The following is a 16,587-nucleotide window of genomic DNA, read 5'->3' as shown; positions in this document are numbered from 1 at the left end:
TCGATCTCAAATGAAAACAACTCCGCATCCCATGGTTTCGCTATCCCTACCAGCCACTGGTAAGGAAGCAATGAGTATCGCATATCACCCATCCCCAAACCGATATACAGGAACCAAGATAATAAGAGATGTGCAAACCAGCAATAAAAACAACAAAAAACAAACCCAGGTATTTCAACAGTGCCCAAGCAATGCAGACGTGTATCGTTTCCGCCTCTAGATCCTTGAAAAAATGTGATATCCATCCCGCCCAGAATAATAACCCCAGTGAAAAAAAAAAAAACAAATCCAAAGAAGCAAGAAGTCGTCGAATAAGTCACAGCGTAGGTGAGGAGGGCCCAACAAACATGCTTTGCAAGCAACCCTTCTCCCTGAAAGAAAGAAAAATTTCAACTCCTGTCCCCAGGGACATGCACGTCGAGAATAAAAAGCAAGTCACCACACATTCTATACATCATCGGTGGCCCAACCGAAAGACACATAGGCCAAAGAAAATAGTCCCTCCCGAGAGACATGATCGTTTGGAGAAAAAAGAAAAAAAAGATGCAAGGAATCAAAATCGCAGGCGCCGTCGCTCGCAACAAGCTGAAAGCATCACAAAGGATCTAAGATGCATGGCGAAAGAGTCGTAAATCGGCGGATGGTCCAGAAGCCCTGGTATGTACAAAGCCAGATTTTGTCGAGTTTTTTGATTTTTTTTTGAAGCAAGATTTTCGTTGTTTCGCCGTTCGTAAGATTTTTTTTCCGATGTGAGTCGTGTCGAATGCAAATAGTCGTATCGAACAAGGATGCGGTAAAAGGGATAAAAGTAATTAATACCTGCGATTAGGTGGGACCGATGATGCAGATAGACGCAGGTGACGTGCAATAGAACATGCCGCTAGGGCAGAAGGGGCGCAAGCGCCGCATATTTTCAGGCGAAATGTCCTCACCATCGACGCTGAGCCTGCATCATCGCTGGGGAGATGGATGATGGCGGGCTGGCCAAGGACATTCCCGTGTTGGGGTTGACGATGGGAATGACCTTGCGAGTCCGGCTGGCAGGTTGCTGTTGGTAGTTGAGGTGATTAGGATTGGCGACTCCGTGAACATAGGAGTTGGCGGAGGCCGGAGAGAGGGAGATGGCGGGAGTGACCTGCTGCACGGGCTGGATCTGGTGCTGCAGTGGCGAAGTATCGGGAGAGCCACTAGACAGGGAAGAACGGTCGGAACCAGCGGAGTGGATGGAGTGCAGCTGGAAGATCGTTAATACAGGCTGTTCGGATAGTTCATCCTGGTCCACAGCAAAGGGACGGAAGAAAATGCAGGGAGAGTGACATCGGACGGATTCCGATCACAGCAAAACTTACATCTTCATCAGTCAGGAGGTTGGGGCAGAACTCCAAGTCATCATCGAGATCAAAAGACCGACCGGCCTCGAAACGAGCCCGGAAGGCAGTGACGGCGGGAGCTTCGGCCAACTCCCGCATGCTCTTGACACCTCGGAACTGACGCTGGGCATTCTGGGCGGCCATCTTGGGAGCCCGACGAGACCGGCCGTGGTGGTTATTTGAGGGCATGTGAGCACCGTGGTGTGCGTGGTGTTGTTGTTGCTGGTGGTGGGTGTACATGAAGGCAGACATGGCGAAAGTAATTGACAAAGGGTGGTAATCCAGCACCGTATAATCAAAGATGGTATATAAGTTGAGAGGGAATAAAAGAAAAGAAATTGGAGAACTGATATGAGAAGGTGAAGAATTGACTGAGGTGTGTGGGAAGGAGAAGAGAAAAAAGAGGGGTGTTATGGGGCTGAGACTGAGAAGGGTGAGGTATGGTCATGTATTGTCACCAACAGCCACAGAGCAAGGGCTGCAACGTGCGGGACTAACGTGGGTGAATGATGGAAATTTTCGAAAGATTGGTATGAGCAGTGACACCACCTTGTTGGTGGACACACGGCGCTAGCGAGGGTCACGCACCAACGAAGGTGGCGAGGAACGAGGATTGCAACCAATGAACGGCGATGGTGGTAACTCTATTGACTCCACTCTCCAAATGCCGGGTCAATCACTGGTACCATTGGGTAAAACGTGACGTCGACGACCAATGAAGGCTAAGCCGGATGAAGCAAAAGAGTGACGAGATCTACTGGGTTTGTCTCTCCCCTTTGTGTAGACCTCCACACTCGGTATCTTTCTGGAATTTTATTCACATAGGGCTTTCTGACAATGCCATCTCCACATACCACCCCTATTCTTCTGCCCTCCGGATGAGAATCCCTGCATGTTCTGCATTTGACGTTATGGAGGCTGGGGAATAGGGGCGACCTTTCCATACTTATCCGTCATCTTGTTTCCTCTGTTCTGCGTTTCTGCACAGCCTTTCGACCAGGCACAGGTCGGTTGTGGCTGCGGATCGGCGATCGACAATTTGGGGGACATTCCCCAATTCTTCGACCTGCAGCGCCTTGACCACCGAACAGAAGTTTTCCTTCCCAACCCATGAGCTGCAGGCGGTCTCCCTCATTATTGGTGGCCCCGAGATCTGACCTGATCCATCGCCTTCCCGATCTCCCGAAACGGATAAGCCCATGCCTACGAGATCCGGACTAGGAATAGCATCGAAGCAAAAGAAAAAGTAATTGATTTTCCTCGTAAGCGCTACGAGGACCGTTTGGGTGGTATCTTGACTTTCTGCGACCCAACCGACTCCGGTCGGACACTTGTCACTGCAGGGCTCCACACCATGGCGCCGAATAGGGAATCTTCTCAGGTTTCAAGTCTTCGTCTCCATACCTTTGGCCTAAGGGGTACCTGGATGCGAGCGCCTACTGCAACAAATTCCAACCCGTCCCTAGAAATAGATAGGGGACTCAGACTTTCCCGTGCACCGGATGGCCCGGTTCGTGGAACACTCTAAATTCAAACTCACCGCTTCTTTGGAAGGCCAACTACGAAGTGGCCACACGTTATCCTCGATGATCCGCAATACGATATGATATAACCCACGGGCGCAATGGCCAGGTGGAGGCACCGTTACTCCGAAGCTTGAACCATGCAGCTGACAGATCGAAACCCATGCGTGCATGACATGATAGCCCCTGGGTTCGATCTGACTGTGAGGGGGAACTGGGTCTCTCCCAGGACTACGCAAGGGACTGCAGTCTGGTTGGCCCGGGCGGTTTCTCAAGCGGCCTTGTTTACTACAAATTGTTTGACAAGGTGGGATGTCAATGCTAATGCGGGGGTTACGAGTAGCTCCCAATCTTGGTAGACGTAACAAATGTAAGGACCAGGGCGTGTTCCGTCGATTCTCGGACGAACTCGAGTCGTGTCACTCCGTGTAACGTGGCCGACCGCAGCGACGCCGATGTTAGCGCTTGACTGCCGCTTTGTTTCTCGGTGACACCTAATAACACTGCTCAGACTAAAATCCCAGCTTAGATCAATTTGAGGGACTCGACAGAGCTAAGTCTTTGTCACTGAAATGGGAAGTTCCGGACTATGACGTTCCGAGATTCCCGCTCAACAAAGCGCAGTGTAGATTGATAAGAGTCACAGCCACATCACTCAGCCTTCGAATCCATATCCTTAATTATGAATTCCAGATTGCCGCAGCCTGATTACATAAATATATCTGATGAAGATTATGTCAATTATTTGTGATTCCCAATAATATTCGCTTTGGCCAATACACCTGTAACTCCCAAGGCTTGGCTCCACTAAGCATGTACTTCTTCCAAGGTTGTTTGGTCATGGTGAATAAGAACCACATGCCCAGATGAGCAGCTAGATTATCCAAGTTGGCATTTGGCAGTGCTCAGCAATGGCAGTCCCGGGCTTATATTTGCGGAAACATCCTCCGGATTGCAAAAAGAATGTAATTGCAAGTGGAATGTAATGAGTCGCCAACATGCAAAATATATCAATGGGGAATGAATGTACATAGCCGACATGCATGCCCTCAACTCCAGATAACCAATGCTTATGAAGGGTGTACCCTAAAGAAACGAAACAATCCATAGCTCCGTTATTTATCCAAATTTTTGGTCTTGACCATGCGGCCAATCAACTCCTTACAATTCTTTTCGCTGTACTGCTCCCACACCTCATATAGTGAGAGCAGTTCCTGCGTACATTCAATGACGGCCTTGATATCTACCTCACTCTCAGCTAGCCAAAGAACCAGTTTTTGAATGCGCGGAGGTCCATGGCCAGTCTTATCGGATAGAGCTGCAAGCATGTTCATCCCACTTCCATCACGCATGGCACCTGACAAGGTCGACTGGGCTGACCCGCCAAAGGTGCTGGAGTGCGCGGGCTTGAAGACGACTGAAATAATGATGGCCATGATCGCAACTACGTGTGGTGGATGCAGCAGCGGGAGGTCAGTCAGGTAGTGGTCATTGATCACGGACCAGGCTAGTGCAACCTCATCAGAGCTGAGAGGCAGCTCGTCCTGCAGCTCTGTTAAGGTTCGGTAGGGATGGTGCACGATAAGTTGCGAACTCATCTCGGAAATTAGTGCAAATTCACACTCTCCCAGCTTGGCCACATCTGGAGTAATGAATTCTGACCAAAGATATCAGCATGTGGGTTTCACTATTGAATTAGGAAAATGTATCCTACCTGGCCAGAGCCCGCGGGCCTCTCCGACCACGAAGCGGATATGCTGAGGGCACTCTTCCATCTTACAGGCCAAATAGAAGGCGGTGGTGAGCACAAGATACGGGTTTGTTTGGCGGATCTCATTTTTGGTATAAAACCGCTTGAGATAGACTTGGGCTGTAGCAATGGCTTGTTGTCGGGTGGACATGCGTTTCCCCAGCTTGATGAGCTCTAAGGGTGGGTTAGCGGATATGGTCAGAGCAAAGGACAAGTAATCTCACGTTGATTACAATATATATTCAACAGGCGCTGATCCGGCAGCGGAAACTGTGAATGGGAGACCTTATCTTGTTCACGTAGTTTCTCCCGAATATCGGCGAGTCTCTCTCTTGAGAAAAGCCAATGACGACGCTGAGTCGAGGCCCAATAATTGGCGGCCATGATAGAACATGGGATTTTTCGAAATCATTCAGTCATTCAGTCATGGTGTATATATAGGGGTTCCCCGGTTAGATTGAAGTCATCTTGGATAAGGCCAGAGGGAAGCTGGCCCAATCGGGTTTAGGGTCCAACCCTGGTCCCGTGCTCGGTGATGGCGTCAAGCGTCGAACTTGGAGCAATGATCGGGCCCCGATTAATCATTCACCTCTCAACTTGAACCCCACTCCGTTAACTGTCAACCTTCAGGCTTTTCACGATCTTCAAAGGGTGACCGGTTTATTACGACTCCTCACCTCCTCGCACAACCCTCAGAATATGCTCCCTTGAATGATGCCGGGTGCTCGATAACAATTTCCCTCCCGAAATATGGCACCCGGCGAGTCGAAAGATGAGCGCGACGAACGTGTTGCTCGGCTCTGGGAAACGTTAGATACGCGCAAAGAGGGTCACATCGATCTTAACGGCTTGAAGAAAGGGCTAAAGAAGATCGACCACCGTGAGTTGTTGACCCGATTTGATGCCGAAAGCTTCCGACTGACGCGGTCCATAGCGTTGAAAAATGCAGATGGCATGCTCCGCAGCATCTTGCGCGAAGTCGATACCAACGGCGATGGCCGTATAGACTTTGACGGTATGATTCATCTTTTTACAAGCGTGGGCTGCGACGGCGCTTACGCGCCGTCTATTTGAGCACTCCTAATCCTTGTTCCAGAGTTCCAAGCTTTCATCAACCAGACCGAGTCGGGCCTATGGCAGATGTTCCAGTCTATCGACCACAACCATAACGGCGAAATTGACAAAACTGAGTTGCGCAATGCGTTTGCGAAATCGGGCGTGACGGTATCGACCTCGAACCTGGACGAATTTTTCGCTGATGTGGACAAAAACAACGACGGGGTGATCTCTTACGCGGAATGGAGGTTCGAATACCCACGTTTCACTGCTCAGATTCACTGCTTCCATTCACTGCCCCCGAATCAAGTGAATGAGCTACATAAACCGCATTGTGACTAACATGTATGCTTTTACGCTCCAGGGACTTCCTCCTCTTCCTGCCCCTCCATTCCTCCGCCGACCTTCGCGCTGTTCTCTCTTACTACACTGCTACGGGCAATCTAAACCCGGAAGGAGATGTGCACATCAATGACCTGCAGGGTTTAGGTACAGACCTCTCATTTCTTAACTATCTTCCTGTCGCTAAGACCCTTTTGTACAATTTCCTTTCCCTGCCTCTCCTGGCCTCCCTCCTTTCGTCAGCCGATGCGCAAAGCAGCCCAGCCACAGAGTTCTCCCCAATCCTCGGGAAGGACTTGGCTTTGTTAGACGCTGACTCAGAATTGGAGTGGTTGCCAATTCCCAAGACTACCGCCATGTGGATGTCGTTCAGCTATTATAAACGGAGGTTGACCGAGAATACCCCTCAACTAGGTTACTTCGTTGCAGGCGGTATCGCTGGCGTTGTGTCCAGGACGGCCACCGCACCTCTTGACCGTCTCAAAGTTTATCTCATTGCAAAGACCGGAGTGAAGAAACACGCCGTCCGCGCCGCAAAGGATGGTGCCCCTCTGATTGCTGCGGGGAACGCTTCGAAAACCCTGGTAGATGCGCTGAAGGAACTATGGAGAGCCGGTGGAATTCGCAGCTTGTTTGCAGGTTCGTTGATCTTTCTGTTACGTCTCTTGAATGACGACTCTAACCTCTTATAGGAAATGGCCTGAATGTTGTGAAGGTCATGCCAGAGTCCGCCATCAAGTTTGGAGCCTACGAGGTAATATTATTCCACCCTGAATGAAGATATGCAGAGCTGACATGATACAGTCTGCCAAACGTACATTTGCCCATCTTGAAGGGCATGACGATCCCAAGCGACTCAGGCCAACCTCGCAATTTTTGTCTGGTGGAATCGGAGGAATGGTAGCTCAGTATGATTTGCTCTGATGTATTGACAGTTCCGTTTTCTAACCGTTCTTTAGATGCTTCGTTTACCCGCTTGATACTTTGAAATTGTGAGCAAACCTCCGTCGACCCTGGTGAGATAATAACTAATAGCCACAATAGTCGCATGCAATGCTCGACCGTCGAAGGTGGCTTGAAAGGAAATAAGCTTATCGCCGCAACTGCGAAGAAAGTGTGGAATGCCAATGGTTTGCTCGGGTTCTTCCGCGGTCTCCCTCTCGGCTTGATTGGCATGTTCCCCTATGCCGCAATCGACCTTTCAACTTTTGAATACCTCAAACGGGCCCTCCTCGCTCGACAAGCGCGGTTGAACAACTGTCACGAAGACGACATCCCCCTCAACAACTTCGTCACTGGCGCCATCGGTGCTCTCAGTGGAGGTCTGAGTGCCTCGGTCGTTTATCCCCTGAATGTTCTTCGGACTCGCCTACAAGCCCAAGGCACTGTCTTACATCCTGCTACCTACAATGGCATCGGCGACGTCTTGCGCAGAACCCTCGAAACCGAGGGACCTCGCGGTCTCTACAAGGGACTTACCCCTAACCTCCTTAAAGTCGCCCCGGCAGTGTCCATCAGCTACGTGGTCTACGAGAACTCGAAGCGAATCCTCGCCTTAAAATAAGCGACAACTATGTACCACCACAGCTCCAACTGCACCCAGGCCTCCTATTCCCCCACCACTTTCTCGCCCTCAACCTCCAACGGCCTTGACTCGTTTTTGCTTCTGAACTTCCCCCAGTCTCTGATTTAGAGCTATTTGATCCAAGATACCCCTCCAAAAGGTCAACATACAGCATGGCACGGTTCTGTGTGCATGCCGCCCGTACATCTCATTTCGATTTTGCTTCCCATTTAACCTCTGGCCTTAAAATTACAGAAACCTATCGTCTGAACATTTGCATTTGCTTTCGGCCTCATTTTTTGTTCTCTGAACATGCTACCTCTCAGAGGTTCTTTGCTGCAGCTAAATTGGGACAAACCCATTCACCAACCATAAGCATGGCAAGGCGTCGAGGCATGTGGATTCAATGCAATACCACGGGGTTCTTTATCTTTATTTGTCCTTTCATTCCGTTCTATTGTGTCAATATTGGAAATTAAGTTTCACCTTCCGGTTATCCCACTAGCTTTGGGCAAACTAGATAGGTCAGATAGAGGTCATACATAATACATCCCATCTATGGATGGATCTAGCGCGCGAAGTAGCCTTCCTTTCTAGTATCGTACCGTGTCCAGAAGCACAGGAAAAAGGTTATATCATTTTAACTTGAGATTTCAATTAAACCAAATTAAGATTCACCAAAATTAATCTCAACCTAAGCCCCCTTCACAGCATTAACCTCCTCATCTTTAGGCAGCACATCCGGCACCGGCCCAACAGGCGTGATGGCAAACGGATTAATCTGCTTATGACTCTTGGTATAATGCTTCTTAATATGTTCGAAATTCGTCGTTTCCTTGAAAGCCGGCAGATCCCAATACAAACCTCTAACCCAACGATGAATAGCCGGGTATCCAGAACGAATATCCCGAATATTGCACTTGAAGTGCTGCACATACACAGGATCAAACCGGATAATAGTAGTGAAAAGCCGAATATCAGCTTCGGTAACGGAGTGACCGAAGAAGTACGGCGAGACAGATGCCTGCGTTGTGAGGTGGGATTCGATCTTGTCCAGGGAATTGAAGAGCGTAGTCACGGCTTTCTCGTAGGCTTCCTGGGTGGTTGCGAAACCGGATTTGTAGACGCCGTTGTTTACGTCATTGTAGATCCATTCGTTGCTACTATCGATTTTTTCACGGAGCGCGGTTGGGTAGAGGTTGAGGTTTTTGTAGGTCTCTGGGAGGAGGTCGTCAAATTCATAGTAGAGCATTCGGATGATTTCGGCGCTCTGGGATTTGTTAGTTTGTGGTTTTGTGGGTGGTTGGGCGTGAAATTACCTCATTGCTGACGATTTGCTTGGTCTTCTTGTCGAAAAGAACGGGAACGGTGAACCGTCCTGTGTAATCTGGGTCGTTGGAGAAGTAGACCTCGCGGATATGGGTAAATTCTGGGTGCAATGGATCAGGGATGGTATTTTCACCCGGGATATCCTCGTCCGCCGTAGCGAAGCGCCATCCTAGTAGGGATCAATATAAATATAATGATGCATTGTAGCAACAAGGCATAACGTCTGACTTACCTTTCTCACCGAGGTGCCAGTGTACCGACGAAAAGGAAATGATATCTTCCAGGCCCTTCAGCTTACGAGTAATCAAGGTCCGGTGAGCTTGAAAATGTTAGCACAGAATTGACTATTGAAAAGACACTTTCTTACCCCAAGGACAAGCATAGGAAACATAGAGATGGTAACGGCCCTTCTCTGGCGGGAATTGCGCGCCAGTTTCACGCGAGATAAAGCTGCGGAAGACGGATTGCTGGCGCTTGAACTCGCCAGACTTGTCATTGGGATTCACCCAATCGGTAATTTTACCCGAGTTTCCGGTCTGGATATGGTATTAGAATATCAAGAGTCGTAGATAACAAAAATGCAGGGATGTTGGTTCTCATACGGCCATAGTTCGTGATGCTGCGGAGAAGCACGGATGAGAAGCTTTGGAGTACCCCGCGCGGATGATTGTAGATCGCGAAACAAATTGCAACGCTGGTGAGCGAAGAAACTTCAAGAGCATCAGCAGGACAGAGAGCTTTATAGTCTACCACTAGAAGCGAGGGGAATACGAGAGAGAAATTCAAGAGCTGCGGGGATGACGTGCATGGTCTAGAGGCTTACTCAGCTCTTATCGGTCAGCTTTGACAAAGCATCAACTCATCGGGAAATAATCCATCACGAAAGCATTTGGAAGCAATTGTAGCGAAAGTGGAATTTGATGGAATTCTAGTGCTCATTGAAACATTCGTTAAGTCTACTTCTGCTAATTCATCTGCTAGCTGACTTTTGTAAGGATTTTAGATCCTTATTTATTTCGTCCGCTTGACCATCACATAAGGAATCTCCACATCCTCCTCGGTCTGGTCCTCGGCGGTCACCTCAAAGATAATGTTCTTTTGGTGCTCCGGCACAGGCTTCTTGCTCACAAACTCGACTAGCTGGCTCATCCTGTGAAGTGTTAGTATTGTTCGAAATGACTAGAGGTGGGTAGGGTATATCATCAAAAACTTACGGTAGAGGAAGGCGGTCCTTCACCTTAGAAGGAGGATAGAAGCTTGCATACAGCAAGCTCACACCCGAGCTGACCATGGTGATATCCAAGCCCCGGCTCTCAAAGTAAGCCAGGAAATCTTTAAGGGGAATATCTTCGAGCTCAAAGCGGTCCCAGAGCTGGTCAATGATAACCTCGCCCTCTTTGCCTTGGTACTTGCCCTTGGGACTAGGCATCGGCTCGCTAAAGCCGAAGAATGGAAGCGCAAGGTTGATAAAGCCGTTCTTATACTGCTCAGGATCATCCTTGCCATCGACCACCTTGTACAGCTCCAAGGCCACGAGACCAGTAACCAGAGCAGTAGCAGTGGCAATGGCAGGAATAATCTTTCCAGCAATGAACTTGGTCTTGTGTCGGTCCGCCTGGGGGATTTCGTAGTTGTCAGCGCGCAGGTTACTGGCCGCGGCGATGAAGTCGATGTGGTGGTTGGTGTCATCATCCTTCTCGAACTCGACTGGCTGCAGGCGGAAGCCAGCGAGAGACTTGGGCGACGGGAGGGTGTCCACCAGACGCTGAATCTCTTCATTATCATTAGCACCTCCAGCTGGCTGAGCGTTCGGATCAGGCTCTTTGTCATCAGCCTGAATCTTCACACTAGAGCTAGGCGTGAACTCAGGGATGATCATATCATCGACAACCTTGCAGTAGTAGGCTTTGTCCGCACCAGGGTTTTTGATTCCATAGTTGAAGGCATGCAGGTTGGCGCCAGCAATCACGAATCCAATATGAGTAGGATTGCTGCTGTCAAATTTCAGGGGAGTCGGGGCACGTTTAGGGCCGGACCAGAAGGGCTGACCAGAGGAGGTCTTGGAGTCGCGAGGGAAGTTGTAGAGTAGCTGCTGAATGGCATTGTTGTACTGCGCCTCAAACTGCTGGCGGGCCCAGACAATGCAGTCATCAAAAGTGAGCGGCTTCTCGGTCACCAAAAAATCACGGAGATGTTGCAATGTTTGCTTCTCTTGGCCTGCCTGCTTGAGGGTTTGCTCAATGTAGTCGGGCTGCGAGAGATACATGTTGACAGACTCTGGCGGACCGACGAAGTAGGTTTGGAAAAGATCCCGAGCCCAAGCAATAGTGTGCTCAATGCGGTTAGGGAAACTCTTCAAGGTACACATGGGGAAGGACTTCTCAGGAGGATCCTGAGAGCTGGAGTAAGACTCAGTAATGAACGGCAAGATAACTTGGACGTTACCCTTGGTACCGAGAGTACCGCTCTCAAGAAGAGGCTTGCGGAAGAAGACGCAGCGTCGGTCCACATATGTTCTGGCATCAACATTGTCCAAAGCGTTGGTAACGCCATCCAGCCGATTCCAAAACTCTTCGTCGAAAATGTGCTCGGTGTCTTGGCCAACACGGTCGCGGAGAGTCACGATCTTATCATTCAAGTCAGGGTTCATCGCCTGCACAGCAGCAGAAGCGCAGTCACTCTTCAGGCGACCAACATCCTTGGATCGGAAAAGGAATTGGCGGTTCAGGTTACTCTTCTCAATCTGGTCCATGTCGGTGACGTAGATTTTGCCCTTGGGGCCCGTACCCAGACCGATCATAGCCCAGTTCTTCAGAGTTTCGCAACCAATGGCTCCAGCACCGACCAGGAACTGGGTGACATTGGAGAGCTTCTCCTGGTACTCCTTACCGAAAACAGCAATCTGGCCATCGTAACGAGTTCCGAGAGGCTTGCAGCTCTCCTCGGACCGAGTGGTTGAGGACGGCAGAGACTCCAGGGAGTCGAAGTACATCCACTGGTGCACAGGGCTGAACTTTCCAGAGACAGCCTTGAGGACTTCCTGCGCAGCGATACCTCCAAAGAAAGCGGCCAATGGGTTCAAATCACCGCGTGCCTGGTAACTCAGCTCCTTAATGATTTTCTCATCTAATTCAACCTTCTCCTCTCCGGCCGCAGCGAGCTCACCAGCAAGCTTGAGGATCTCCTGGGCATCACTGTCATTGTGCGGGCGGGGCATTTGACCGTCATGAGTCTCCGCGAACTTGTGAAGCGCCTGGATACCAACGTGAAGTTGCGCTGGTCGGTCGAACTTGGCGAAATCGGAGATGAGGAACTCGGGCTTCTTAATCTGCTCCGACAAGGGCTGGAAATCGATAAACTTAGGCATTTTGACCTGAGTGTAGATACCACCACCCTTGTAGGAGCCAAGACCCGACACATCGCCAATAGTGAAGGTGTAAGGTCCCTTGACCGTGACTTTGCGGGGGGCGCTGTCATTCAATTCGTCCATACCTTTAACCTCGGTGAAAGTCACGAAATCGCCATCCTCGAGTCCATGCCGAGTCTCATCCAGAGCAGACACGAGGCCATCCTCGGCGATATCAGCAACGATTCCGCTCACTGGCTCCTCGCCGGTAGGATCGCCGACTGTGAAGTTCTTTCCGAAGTCGTTGAAGAGGTAGCCGAAAAGGCCAAAGGTATCCGTAATTGTCACATAAATTCCGTTTTTATGGCAGAAGTCTGCAATCGCCAGCTGCTCCTTCAAGGGCGTAAGTGTCAGTACAACTGCTTGATAGCGCTTCAGTTGCTCCAGATCGTCCACTAGATTCTTGCCCTCGTGGATTGTAACAGGGACGTAAGAGTTGAGCTCCGCGACTCGGGGAGCGGTGACTTCAGCGCGGGGCTTGCCAACGTCTTTTGGTTGGAGGAAAAATTGGGAAGACAGATCGGAGATAGCGACGGGGGCGGGGTCGTAGAGGGTGAGGGACTTGACACCGGCGAGGGCAATGTTCTTGGCTGGAGAAGTTCAATAGACATTAGTTGGGCTGGGCGCTGCCATTTCATGTTTTAATACTTACCAATTTCCACACCAAGACCCTTGAGACCGACAACAAGCACGTTGGATGAACCCATACGCTTCATAGCCTCGTGGCCAAGCACATATCTGAGAGCGAGTCGTTAAGCCCAGGCTTCAGCCCATGCGGGATGCCATGTAAAACTCACAGTTGACGACTGTACAGGGACTCATCGATTTCGCCCTGCTTAATCAACTCCACTGTCTCCTGTGGGTTGTCCACCTGCATCTTGACGTCCTAGTGTAGTTCGAGTTAGTGGCGATGCCTCAATTTCTCGAACAAAAGGCATAAATACCGGCATAGTTTTCTTCTGGGGCCGAGCGGCGATGTCGTCTTCGGACGCTCTGCGCTTCACCGGCTTAGCCGCTTCACGTACAGCAAGATCGGAAGGAATGATGGTAAATGGAGGGTGAAAGTCTTGCCCCACGAGCAAGACCTTCAATAGTGCGGAGTAAAAACAAAGTAACTTCTAGCGTACCAGGTACCTAGCTAATCAAACCGAATCAGAAAAAAGAGCCAGCGACGGGAGGAAGGCGTAAAACTGTACAACAAAGAACAAGTATGAAGTAGAGGTAAGGGAGGAAGGGACAGTTGAAGCGGGACCATCGACGTAAGAGGGAGCTACTGGGATGACTAATTGACCCGCCCCGCGTCCAGAACGCGATTAGATGATTAGGTGATTTGGTGATCACAAGGTTATTCTATCCTGCTGCTTCATTCTCCATAAGATATTGGTGATTGGAAGGGGAGACATCGAGACAGAATGAAATTGTTCTAGTCTCACTGAGGGACTTTGGACACTTCGACGCGTCCTGACACAAGCCCAACTCTCCCATACCCAACTCATGTGTCGCTTGGAGCTTCTTGGGCGTGGTTTACTATACTGGCAGCGGCACAACTCTGAAGAGGACAGTCAGCATTCTAGGTGCGTGTAATGTCTTTAAAACCTATTCGACCCCCAGCTGCGCGGACTGGATTACTGACGCCTACCAGGCACCCCAAGCCAGGATGCTACACGAGATCCTCCTCTCCCTCTCTGGTCAGCCCTCCCCCCCTCTTCGCTGATGTCGGGAAAGAGACGAGCTCTCAAGATGATTTTGCCCTTCTTTCTCCTCCGGAAAAAGCCCTCCTCGGATCAATTGCCCACCTAAGCCAACTTCATGCTCATCTCCGCGAGCAAACCTCCCAAATATCCTCCTCCCATGTTTCCGTCATCTGCCGCTCGGTCTCGACGACTATAGTCACTGTTCAGTTGGGTGAATTTCAGAAAAAAATCCTGGAAGTGGAGAGGGCGATTCTCGCCGAGGACAGCTTATATGTTGGTGGTTACGGAATTGTCCCTTTATCGACTATCGTGGGGGAGTTTGCGCCGTGGACTCGGCGTATGGAGTGGCTATTGGAAGTGGTCCAATTTATTCAACCCGAATACGAAGACTCAAGGCGCCGCCATGGCTGTACTGGCGCAAAACTCATTGACTTCTTGCGAGCTGGGCTACAAACAGGATACACGGACATTAAAGAAATGGGGGTACAACTGGTGACTGTCGCCGAGACAGCCTGGATGAAACAGCTCTCCATGTGGCTACTATATGGCAATCTGCCCATATATGGCAAAAAAGACTTTTTCATCCAGGAAGCTTTTGACAGCGAGGAAGATGATGCCCAGTTCAGCATGCATATGGATTTACTCCCGAAATTCGTAGCCGAGCAAACTGCAGGATCCATCCTGTTCATTGGAAAGTCGCTCAACCACGTCCGTTCTAAGCGCAAGACCTCTGCGGGAGTCTCGACTGCACCGGTCACGCTGTATCAGGAGCATATCGAGCACCTGGCCGGACTCAAATCACCCATATTGTCCTCTAAGTTGACCACAGCTGTGGATTGGATCCGTCTCTCACTGTCCCAGTCCACATTATCAAGATTGCTACCACTTCCTAAGATCCTGGAAATGCTTACACTACTACACGATTTCCTGCTATTAGGGCGTGGTGAGTTTGCCGTGGCCCTGGTAGTGCATGCAGATGACCGCATCGAAGAAACCCGGCGACGGGTAGCCGGAGCTCGGGGTCCCGGCCTTGATGGCCTTCTCATGAAAGAAGGAGATGTCATGGCCTCTCTGGCACATGCCTGGGTGGAGCTCTTCTCTTTGCAAAAAGAAGAAGACCCGGCCGACGAAGAGCTGGAACTGGCTCGCGAGCTCCTAAGACTGTCTATTAGCGACCGAAAAAGTAGCCGAGCGATGACCCCATCACATGGCTCCAACGCGATGTCCAGGATCTCGAGAGTCCCATTTGACGACTTGCTTTTCCCAATGCCGACAAGCCTGACTGCGCAAGTTCGTGCTCCTCTTGATCTATTCCTCTCCAGCTCCGACATCGCTATCTACTCGAAAATACATTCATATTTATTGGGCATTCGCAGAGCACAAATACGGCTCGGGAATCTATGGAAGCGAACTTCTTTACGAAGGAACCACCCTACTCCATGGGGACCCCCACGCAGTAATAAACCGTTTGGCCAGCAGCGGCTGAAAGCTAGCCGCGAGAGGGACAATGCTCGCACTAAACAGATGCGCTCTATCTGGGCTACTGCTAGCGCCTGTTTGTTTGTTCTTTCAGAGATTGGCAGTTTCTTCCAAGGAGAAGTTGTCCACGAGTCCTGGCAGCATCTTCGCGAGTGGATCCAGGGTCGTCCGTCCTCTAGCGCCTCGGTTTCTGGCTCTCGGCCGGGAACGGCATCGTCTGCAAAGACACGACAATCTCGAGCTGCCTCGCCCGACCGTGCGTCGAGCCGGCCGACCTCTCAAGCTGGGCCGACCCTTGGGCGAACCGATCCCGAAACATTGACTACAGCCCACCGTCGCCATCTATCAATGCTCATCCAGTCTTTATTCATGACTGATGTCTCCTTCACCAGTGCCCTGCGCGCGCTGCTCACTAGTGTCGACCGCTTCGTGGCTCTCGTAGTCCGCCTTGAGACAATCCAGCGAAATATGGATCTGGAGACGGATGAGGGCGTAGTGGACGCGCTCGTCGACTATGCTCAAGAAGAGAGTGAAGTGTGGCACATGTTGCGAGCAGCACGCGATGATGTGAAGAACGACATCAAAGGAGTCGTTACGAGTCTTCGTGAGATTGACGATCAAAGATCTAGTGAGGGGCTTGGCTTTGCCACCAACCCCAGTCACGGCTTTACCGGGGCAATGAATCGGGCAGATTCAGGCACAGGGCATGCGGGTCGCTATGTGCCGCGCCAACCAGCCGGTGTGGACCGACTCTTGATGAAGCTGGACTTCGGGAGCTTACGCAGTGATGGCGAAGTGGCCATTGCACCGGGATTCACGGATTAGGAGTAGTGTAATACCTATCCGGGAACCATTGCGGAGTTTAAACGGTTGCTTTTTTATTCTTAATTCCTCTACCAGGAATTCTTTCGATTCTGTGCTTCCCATATTATTGTTCCATGGATTCTTTCCACCCAGTTTTGCTCTCTTGGACGCCCTCAGGGGTACCAGAACGGATATCCCGCGGATTTGGCGCTTCTATAGGAAACTTGCTAGACCGGGCCTGCGTCGAATATGGATGTACGGCAATTGAGT

At 50.4% G+C, this 16,587-nt stretch overlaps 6 protein-coding genes across 6 annotated transcripts; 2 read left to right on the top strand and 4 right to left on the bottom strand.

Moving 5' to 3' along the window:
- Positions 1–928: 928 nt before the first annotated feature.
- On the bottom strand, positions 929–1,638 carry N7484_009716 (DUF4452 domain-containing protein; the record flags this gene model as incomplete). The annotated part of the gene is made up of 2 exons (XM_057120103.1): positions 1,350–1,638; positions 929–1,234 (listed from the first exon to the last, which is right to left on the bottom strand). Exons 1-2 carry the CDS (start codon positions 1,620–1,622, stop codon positions 929–931), a joined length of 579 nt encoding a protein of 192 aa, XP_056969658.1. The 5' UTR covers positions 1,623–1,638.
- A 2,370-nt stretch (positions 1,639–4,008) lies between these two features.
- ssn8 (cyclin-dependent protein serine/threonine kinase regulator SSN8) lies at positions 4,009–5,027 on the bottom strand (the record flags this gene model as incomplete). The annotated part of the gene is made up of 3 exons (XM_057120102.1): positions 4,009–4,550; positions 4,608–4,817; positions 4,868–5,027. 3 exons carry the CDS (start codon positions 5,025–5,027, stop codon positions 4,009–4,011), a joined length of 912 nt encoding a protein of 303 aa, XP_056969657.1.
- A 366-nt stretch (positions 5,028–5,393) lies between these two features.
- Positions 5,394–7,605, top strand: N7484_009714 (calcium-binding mitochondrial carrier protein; the record flags this gene model as incomplete). The annotated part of the gene is made up of 8 exons (XM_057120101.1): positions 5,394–5,523; positions 5,578–5,658; positions 5,740–5,947; positions 6,064–6,680; positions 6,734–6,795; positions 6,846–6,949; positions 7,001–7,033; positions 7,086–7,605. 8 exons carry the CDS (start codon positions 5,394–5,396, stop codon positions 7,603–7,605), a joined length of 1,755 nt encoding a protein of 584 aa, XP_056969656.1.
- Positions 7,606–8,299: 694 nt separating this feature from the next.
- Positions 8,300–9,542, bottom strand: N7484_009713 (glutathione S-transferase family protein; the record flags this gene model as incomplete). Its single annotated transcript, XM_057120100.1, has 5 exons — positions 8,300–8,875; positions 8,925–9,103; positions 9,167–9,253; positions 9,302–9,470; positions 9,537–9,542. The coding sequence occupies 5 exons, from the start codon at positions 9,540–9,542 to the stop codon at positions 8,300–8,302; spliced, it is 1,017 nt and encodes a 338-aa protein (XP_056969655.1).
- A 403-nt stretch (positions 9,543–9,945) lies between these two features.
- On the bottom strand, positions 9,946–13,290 carry ubaA (E1 ubiquitin-activating protein ubaA; the record flags this gene model as incomplete). Its single annotated transcript, XM_057120099.1, has 5 exons — positions 9,946–10,084; positions 10,149–12,930; positions 12,993–13,078; positions 13,138–13,226; positions 13,285–13,290. The coding sequence occupies 5 exons, from the start codon at positions 13,288–13,290 to the stop codon at positions 9,946–9,948; spliced, it is 3,102 nt and encodes a 1,033-aa protein (XP_056969654.1).
- Positions 13,291–13,834: 544 nt separating this feature from the next.
- On the top strand, positions 13,835–16,338 carry N7484_009711 (uncharacterized protein; the record flags this gene model as incomplete). Its single annotated transcript, XM_057120098.1, has 2 exons — positions 13,835–13,914; positions 13,983–16,338. The coding sequence occupies 2 exons, from the start codon at positions 13,835–13,837 to the stop codon at positions 16,336–16,338; spliced, it is 2,436 nt and encodes an 811-aa protein (XP_056969653.1).
- Between the last annotated feature and the right edge of the window lie 249 nt (positions 16,339–16,587).

This window comes from Penicillium longicatenatum, assembly GCF_028827895.1.
Source record: "Penicillium longicatenatum strain IBT 33135 chromosome Unknown contig_6_segment0_segment0, whole genome shotgun sequence".
Taxonomy (NCBI): domain Eukaryota; kingdom Fungi; phylum Ascomycota; class Eurotiomycetes; order Eurotiales; family Aspergillaceae; genus Penicillium; species Penicillium longicatenatum.
Note: the sequence above shows the minus strand (reverse complement) of the source record. Positions and strands in the feature narration are given on the sequence as shown.